General features: G+C 36.2%; 2 protein-coding genes across 2 annotated transcripts; both read left to right on the top strand.

The window, feature by feature from the left end:
• Positions 1-1710, top strand: LOC110374557 (cytochrome P450 6B7-like). The gene has a single exon (XM_064037227.1). The coding sequence runs from the start codon at positions 96-98 to the stop codon at positions 1593-1595; it is 1500 nt and encodes a 499-aa protein (XP_063893297.1). The 5' UTR covers positions 1-95; the 3' UTR covers positions 1596-1710.
• A 4331-nt stretch (positions 1711-6041) lies between these two features.
• LOC135117636 (cytochrome P450 6B2-like) lies at positions 6042-8237 on the top strand. Its single transcript, XM_064037223.1, has one exon. The coding sequence runs from the start codon at positions 6140-6142 to the stop codon at positions 7637-7639; it is 1500 nt and encodes a 499-aa protein (XP_063893293.1). The 5' UTR covers positions 6042-6139; the 3' UTR covers positions 7640-8237.
• Positions 8238-9224: the final 987 nt, after the last annotated feature.

The raw sequence follows: 9224 nt of genomic DNA, 5'->3' as shown, positions 1-9224 counted from the left end.
CTTAATATTTACAAACACAGTTCGATCGCAGTTGTGAATTTAGCTAGTTGTACTAAACTTTATTATTTTATAAATAACTACATCTCTGAGTAACAATGTTACAACTACCACTGATTTTATTTGGATTAGTTCTCTTACTAACGTGGTACCTGATCGGTAGACATAATGAAAACTATTGGAAGGCACGTGGTGTGAAGTTCTACAGCAAGAACAAAGTGATCGGACCATCTTGGGACTACCTCTTTACTAAAGGTGCAATGTTCGAGAAATTTGGTGAACTATACAAAGCGTATAGAAATGAGCCGGTTGTAGCCATTGGACAAATCCTGACACCTTCATTGTTCGTCATAGATGCCAAGAACGTGCAACACGTTTTGTCCTCAGATTTTCAATCTTTTAATCATAGAGGACTTGATAGCGTAGAGGGTGACCAACTGACTGAATCCATAACCCTACTAAATGGACCCAAGTGGAAGTTAATGCGAAAAACCATGACTCCATTATTCACATCAAGCAAATTGAAGAACATGTATTACATTATGGACAAATGTGCGCAAGACTTTGTGACTTATTTAAAACGTGACCCCAAACTATGGAAGGGCAATTTCTTTGATTCTGCCATGCTTTACTGCAATGCTGCTGTTTGTGCTGCTATTTTTGGTATCGGAGAACAATCAACATTTGATTCCCCGTTCCTGAAGTTTGCTAAAGATGTGTCGATTTCATCTTTCAAGAATAATATGAAGTTCACATTCTTTACTCTTGCCCCGAAGCTATTTACGATGTTAGGGTTGAAAGTGTTTAAGGAGCATGAGGACTTTTTCGTTGGAGCAATAGGTGACGTAATTAAACAGAGAGAAGAAGAGAACGTAAAGAGGCACGATTTCGCTGATTTATGTGTTCAACTGCAGAAGAATGGTACCCTGAAGGATCAAGCGACGGGTTATGAGTTGGAGCCTACGACTGGCTTGTTGTCCGCGCAGGCATTCTTCTTCTTCACGGCGGGAGTGGAACCGGCTGCCGACGGCATTTTCGCTACATTTGCTTTACTCAGTCAACACCCAGAAATTTTACAAAAGGTTCACCAAGAAATTGACGAATATTTCGAAAAATACGACGGAAAAATAACATACGATGTTGTTTCTGAAATGGAGTACGTAGATAAAGTGCTTAGTGAGTCGCTAAGAATGTTCCCACCTATTGGTTTTCTGACTAGACAGTGCATTCATGACACTGTGCTGCCAGTTGGTAATGTCAAAGTAGCTAAGGGAACAAAACTGTTCACACCTATTTATGAAATACATCATGATCCCAAATATTATCCGGACCCTGAAGTGTTTGACCCGGAACGATTCTCTAAGGAGAGGAGACCCAACGATGATCTTTATATGCCTTTTGGAATGGGAAACAGGACATGCATAGGAGCCAGGTATTCCAAATTGCAACTTTTGGCTGCTATAGTTCACGTTCTTAGATCATTTACTCTGAAACCTATCCCAGAAAGCCAGCAGAAGAAAGTCACATTCGTCCGACATGCGATTGGTGTAAGAATAGGAAATGTAAAAGTGGAGCTTATTCCTAGAGATACAAAATAAGCTTTTCAATGCACCTATTTTATAAAATGGATTTATGCTCTGGATTCACGAATCAATCTTCAGGCCTGTATTAACGTTGTTGATTTTTTTTTATTTATTAAATATTTGAATGTTATTGATTTGTTTTATGATTTCTCTTACACATTTTAAACATACAACGATTACCGTAAATTACATGTTTTAAATTATGTTTAATTTTACAATTTGTAGGTAGTTAGGCACCTACATAAATTTAAAAAATATAAGAAAAATGATTAACAATTAAGAACTCAAGTCAAGTCGTGCAAGTTCAAATCTTTAGAGATGGCTGGTGAACTCTCATTATCAATTCAAAACTTCTATCATACAAAGTCAAGACTAAGTAGTTTGTTTAAAATCATACAAATATAATCTCGGGCCTTAGTCTAAGTAGTAGTTTTGTAACTTAATCTATCTATATAAATAAAAATGAATTGTTGTTCGTTAATCTGATTAAAACTCGAGAACGGCTGGGCCGATTGAGCTGATTTTGGTTTTAAAATGTTTGTCGTAGTCCAGGGTAGGTCTAAACGGTGAGCAAATAAGGAAAAGGCGGTACGAAGTTCGCCGGGTCAGCTAGTATTATAATAAAATAAAATAATATTCTAATAAACAACTGTGTAATTCTTTATTTACATAGATATTTACAATACATATTTACAATAAATATCAAAAACTATCCTAGTAAAACAAACAACTAAAAAGCGTCAAAAAATTCGTCCCCATCGCTGTCAACTGGGAGCGTGCCCAAGAGGCTGGCAGCATTACCTCGTTGGATCGCCATGCTGATTCTTTGTCCGAGGTAATAGCCAGCCTTCTGGTCACGAGAAGCGTCAACCAGCCGCCTAGAGAGATCTTTAATTAGAATGTGGGCATTCGGACCCCACGACCCGAGGGTTTCAACCCCAAACGGTTCGAAAATATAGTTTCCGACAAGGCCACTATATTTCCGCCGCTTGAGGTTCTCCGCAGCCGCAGCCGCAGCGGCAGCAGCAGCACAGCACGCAGAACTTGGAAGGTGTGATGGCGCAAGAGTATCGACACAGGTTGCGTCCCATACTAAAGGCCTACCCATCTTCCAAGGGAATAACGACATGCCGTCTGGTCTCTTACCGTCGTCGCGTGCCAAGCCGTTTTCTAATAAATATATGTGTATACCTAGTGGTTAAATTATTAAACTTTTATTTTAAGAAGATTTTAATTACCTAGACGATTCAGAGATTATTAATCATTTCCAAGGCTGACTTTTTCGCCCAGGTTGTTCTCATACACGGAGATCAGCCAGCTGCGCAGGACATACAGTGCATGAGCATTTGCGCAGACAGTAGTACACTCACTATTCTTTTGCTCTCATAGCCCGATGGGATGAAAAATCTGACACGACCTTAGATAGATCACGCTCAGGACCGTCGTTAACGTGCTCTCCAATGCACGGGTGAATCTAAACTCTACGGGCAGGGCCGTCTTTAAACTATTTGAGGCCCTGGGCACATTAGGATCATGGGGCCCCTATGACCTTGAGAAAACACTATTTAGTTATAATATATAAAGAAAATAGACAAACAAGGTTCTAAATTTATTTTTATTTAGTTACTAACTATAAAAAATAGGATATATAAAAAATTATCTACAAAAGTAACTCGCTTAGCATAAAATCCTTAGATTATCTCTATGTTGATTGCAAAGGTACCCTTCTAGATTTATGATGAGCAAAATCGTTAATCACTTCTTCAAAATCTATGGTAGGTATTGAGAATATCACATTCTATAGACATCAGCGACAAACTATTTAATCTCTCTTGAAGCATTGTACTTCTTAATTCATTTTTTATTCGTTTCAATTTGGAGAAGGAGCGTTCTCCGCCAGTGGCGGCGTAGCATCGAGTAGCACCCGGGGCGGGCTACTTATTGAGCAATCCCCTTCCAAAAAAAAAAACGACAAAATATAATCACGTAGTAAAATCATTCCGAATTAATACAAAAGTACCCAAACAAGTTTGAAAAAGCACTGTAACCCGAAGATATATATTTTTTTAATTTTTGGGACGCAATAGAGATGTAAAGAATTCAGAGAAAACTACTGCTAAAGCGTAAAGCGCGAGCGCAGCGTTTTTGAGATTTTTAACACAAAAGTACCCAAACAAGTTTGAAAAAAGCAATGCAAAGTGAAGAAGGCGCGAGCGCAGCGAGCGCGAAATTTTTGAGTTTTGGAACACAAAAGTACTCAAACAAGTTTAAAAAATAGATTTTATACTTTCTGTACACAGTTAGGTGCTTCATTTTAACTCTGAACATTTTTTAAGTATTCTTTTAAATGTTCATTATCATTCTTTTAATTGGTCATTATCATCAGATTTTAAATACCTAAATATCGGTTATCATTTGGTAATCTGGCAGGAACTAGGGGGCCCCATTCGATCGCGGGGCCCTGGGCACTTGCCCATTGTGCCCAGTGGAGGAGAGGGGCCTGTCTACGGGTGCTAAAACTCGCAAAGAGAAATTTAACCCGAGACCACTAGACCAAAATGAGGCAGTCGTAGCCTATTATCGATTAGCCCGAAGATAGGTATTTTGAGTTCTGAATGGAGACTACCCATAGCTATAGTATGAAATTGAAAACAAATCCTAGCAAAATTATGTGCAGACCAGGCCCTAAGCTTGGGCGACCTTACCGTATGAGATTCATTAAGAAAATAATGTTGTTGTTTAGTCATCCGAATACTTTTATTGCAAAGAAATTACGCTATCACTGTTTGTCGCCAAGTTGCATATATACCTAAACTGGTCCAGCAATTTGCCATACATTGGCCATACGATCATCATGAAACCTATATTTTTGGTGATACTAAAATATCTTATTACATACTTAGGATACTTTTTATCAACACATCACGAGGGCAAAGCCGTGGACGGAAGCTAGTTTTCTATAAATGTTTTCTGTTCCAACCTATTTTCATGATATTAGTCGAGTTTTTGTCACGAGAATTGAAAGACAATAAGTACTAGAAAAAAAATACTTCTTGTATAGGTAATACGTGCAGGTACCTATTGCTTAAAGCAATTAGTGGTGTCTGGAAACAAATCAAATACTTCCATTTCGTATATCTCTATTTGAGCACCGAACGATTATATTATGGATATAAATTATATCATGACAGTTGAAATGCATTTAAAAGCATGAAAACTCTTTGAAAGTAAAAGTTTTTATTTTAATCCATTTGTAATGAAAAAGCTTTTACGGCTGCAATTTAATTAAGGTGCTCAAGTTTTAAAAATAAAATGGGACAATATTAATACTATTATAAACTTTCCTTATGTAATTACTAGCTTCCGGCCGCGGCTTCGCCCACGTGGTGTGTTGATAAAAAGTAGAACTATATACCAAATTTCCACCAAATCGATCCAGCTGTTTTGTATCCATACATCCTCCCAGACTTTCATATTTTTAATATCAGTAGGATTACCTACGAGTGAGTTAATCATTCAATTCTCACTTTTCAAAACATTTAAGACAGAACTATAAACGAATGCTCAGCAACTGTTATTTTATTTAAAACAACCCACTAATGTATAGATTTTTAATAAATATTCAAAAAAGGATTATACTAATTTAAACCTAGATTTTCGAATAGAATCAAAGGCGCTACACAAAAGCAGCTTGTTAGCTATTCGACCATGTACCAAAAGATACTCAAATAGTATATTCAAAATTGCCTTTTCTAAAATATAAATATAAGATCCTTAGCGATAAGTTAGTATGCATATTTAATGGTCCTTCACTATTGAAATTCTCTATCACTCTAAGGTATGCCGTAAGAGAACCCATATATATTTTGGTTTAAGCTTCCGTTTGTACATCAGCTAAAATGGAAAGCGTATACCTATAAGGGCAAAAAAGTATAAATAAACTCTGTCTAGTCTAAAAAATGTACCGATGCCTTTTTGAGTCTATACTTATAATACATTTAATACCTATGATGAAGTTGAATAGGTTGTTTTTTAAATAATATATTAAGCTGCCCAGGTACATAATGCTTAAATCTTAATGATGTGCGAAATCACTCCAAAAATAAAACATATTATTACCTAGGTACGTACGTTTTGTCTGATTAAAACAAATAGGGAAATAAAAATTCTGGTTTACCAAATGGACCGACTGATGTGAGTGACCGGTAAAATCATTACATAATTATCTTCCACAGAAAAAAATAGGTATGCAGAACGTGTATTAGAAGAGGTACCTAACCGGTTTAAAGTTTTATGTAATGATTATCTGTTTACAAACAGTAAGCCATGACTCAGCCAAAAATCTAAAATAATATGCAGGCGAGCTTCAGGCGAGACAAACATAATAATTACGCTCCGTAACAATGATTCGTAAAAACCAAACACTGCGCGATAAGAAATCTGTATAAATAACGAGAGCTTAATATTTACAAACACAGTTCGATCGCAGTTGTGAACTTAGCTAGTTGTATTGAACTTTATTATTTTATAAATAACTACATCTCTAAGTAAACGTAACAATGTTACAACTACCACTGATTTTATTTGGATTAGTTCTCTTACTATCGTGGTACCTGATCGGTAGACATAATGAAAACTATTGGAAGGCACGTGGTGTGAAGTTCTACAGCAAGAACAAAGTGATTGGACCCTTTTGGGACTACGTTTTTAGTAGAGGTGCAATGTTCGAGAAATTTGGTGAGCTATATAAAGCGTATAGAAATGAGCCGGTTGTAGCCATTGGACAAGTCCTGACACCTTCATTGTTCGTCATAGATGCCAAGAACGTGCAACACGTTTTGTCCTCAGACTTTCAATCTTTCAATCATAGAGGACTTGATAGCGTAGAGGGTGACCAACTGACAGAGTCCATAATCTTACTGAATGGACCCAAGTGGAAGTTAATGCGAAAAACCATGACTCCATTATTCACATCAAGCAAATTGAAGAACATGTATTACATTATGGACAAAACTGCGCAAGACTTTGTGACTCATTTAAAAAGTGACCCCAAACTATGGAAAGGCAATTTCTTTGAATCTGCCATGCTTTACTGCAATGCTGCCGTTTGTGCTGCTATTTTTGGTATCGGAGAACAATCAACATTTGAATCCCCGTTTCTGAAGTTTGCTAAAGATGTGTCAATATCAACTTTCAAGAATAATATGAAATTTACATTATTTAATCTTGCCCCGAAGCTATTTAGGATGTTAGGGGTGAAGGTGTTTAAGGAGCATGAGGACTTTTTCGTTGGAGCGATAGGTCAAGTTATTAAAAAGAGAGAAGAAGAGAACGTAAAGAGGCACGATTTCGCTGATTTATGTATCGAACTGCAGAAGAATGGTACCCTGAAGGATCAAACGACGGGTTATGAGTTGGAGCCCACCACAGGCTTGTTGTCTGCGCAGGCATTCTTCTTCTTCACTGCGGGAGTTGAACCGGCTGCCGACGGCATTTTTGCAACATTCGCTTTACTCAGTCAGCACCCAGAAATTTTACAAAAAGTTCACCAAGAAATTGACGAATATTTCGAAAAATACGATGGAAAAATAACATATGACGTTGTATGTGACATGGAGTATGTAGATAAAGTGCTTAGTGAGTCACTAAGAATGTTCCCTCCGATCGGTTATTTGAGTAGACAGTGCGTCCAAGACACTGTGCTGCCAGTTGGCAATGTTAAAGTAGCAAAGGGAACAAAACTGTTCACACCTATTTATGAAATACATCATGATCCCAAATATTATCCGGACCCTGAAGTGTTTGACCCAGAACGATTCTCTAAGGAGAGGAGACCCAACGATGATCTTTATATGCCATTTGGAATGGGAAACAGGACATGCATAGGAGCCAGGTATTCTAAATTGCAACTTTTGGCTGCTATAGTTCACGTTCTTAGATCATTCACTCTGAAGCCTATCCCAGAAAGCCAGCAGAAGAAAGTAACATTCCTCCGACATGCGATTGGTGTAAGAATAGGAAATGTAAAAGTGGAGCTCATTCCCAGAGATATAAAATAGGTTTTACATACAATGTATTAAAATAAAATGGATTTATGCTCTGGACTCACAGAGTTATCTTTAGGTATCTTTATGTAATTTATAATGTTAGTTGAATTGTTGATATTAATTAGATATTTGAATGTTATTGATTTGTTTTTTGCTTTCGCTAACAGATTTTATACATATACCTAACATTTACTTTAAAATTAAGTTTAGTTTTACAACTAAATAGTAAATAGTTAGGTACATAAAGTTGGCAAAGATTGTGTTCTTAAAATAGGTATCCAATGGCTACGAAATAAATAAAATATTGATAAGCCAAATGTAATTGCAAGTAAGTAAAAGCAAAGCGATGGCACTGAACTCTTATTACAAATTAAAAAACCGTTATCACATAGGGGTCAAGATTCGTTTGTTACAATTACGTATATGAATTTTGTAGCTGCTAGTAGGTAATATAGCGATGTTTTGGTGTTTGTAAGTTCGTTTAATTAGCAGTCTTATTTTTACAGACATTTGATTGTTACTTTCTTGATTGCTGAAATTACGACATAAGTAGAAGTTTTGTTGTTATATATTTTTTTGTTTTAAAACAATAAAAGTGGCTAAATTATTATATGTTTTCCATTTTAATTATTTAAGCATTTCCTAGGCTACCATAGGTAGATTATCACGAAGGTAGGTTTCTGACTACTGTTATAAAATTGAAGGCAAATCCTGGCAAAACTATATTGTACCCTTACCTTATTGTAACCTTAATGTATGAGATTATTTTATTGCTTAGGAAACTAAAGCACTAACATTATTTGTTGCCAAGTTTCATATACCTAAATTGGTTTAGGTTTTTTTCTATAGGACCGCAATAAGCAAAGACACACACTACATTTCAATTTGTGAGACAAAGTTACATACTACTTCAAAGAGGGCAAAATAAAATTGAAAGAATCTGCAATTTTGGTAAAACAATAACCATTTTAGACGAAGTAGGTACCCAAGTACTAAATTATGAATCGAACGTAGATAAATCAAATTAGCATATTATACAGATTACAGGCTGAATAGATGGAACAAACATGAGTGAAATGGCGACACCGCGGATATTCTATGTTTTGGTTGAAGGAACTAATACCTATATTTTCAAGTAGAATCAAAGGCGCTACACAAAAGCAGCTTTTTAGCTATACGACCATGTACTAAAAGGTACTCAAATAGTATTGTCAAAGTTGCCTTTTCTAAAATCCAAGTAGAAAGTTCCTTGGGGAAAAGTTAGTGTTTAATTTTGTGCACATTTAATGGTTTTAATGGGCTCCAAGCGAAGTAACCAACTTTGAGATGTCTTTTAGTACCTAACTAGCGACCCGCCCCGGCTTCGCACGGGTGCAATGCAAAATATACCTACTACAGAATGTCCTTATACACAACGTTCACAGCTTTTTTGTCATTAGCCAATACGAACATGTTTTGCTTAGACGTTACATTCTATTCAGTTCTTCTATGAACTTAACTATAATTTTCAATAATTGAAAATGCTCGCCCTAATAGGTACTAAATTGCCTTAACTCTAAATTCAAATCAAAGTCTTAATGGAAGAAATACCAAGAAA

Source organism: Helicoverpa armigera, chromosome 12 (genome assembly GCF_030705265.1).
Source record: "Helicoverpa armigera isolate CAAS_96S chromosome 12, ASM3070526v1, whole genome shotgun sequence".
In the NCBI taxonomy this organism is placed as follows: Eukaryota; Metazoa; Arthropoda; class Insecta; order Lepidoptera; family Noctuidae; genus Helicoverpa; species Helicoverpa armigera.
The sequence above is the reverse complement of the archived record's forward strand: the minus strand, read 5'-3'. Positions and strand labels throughout refer to the sequence as shown.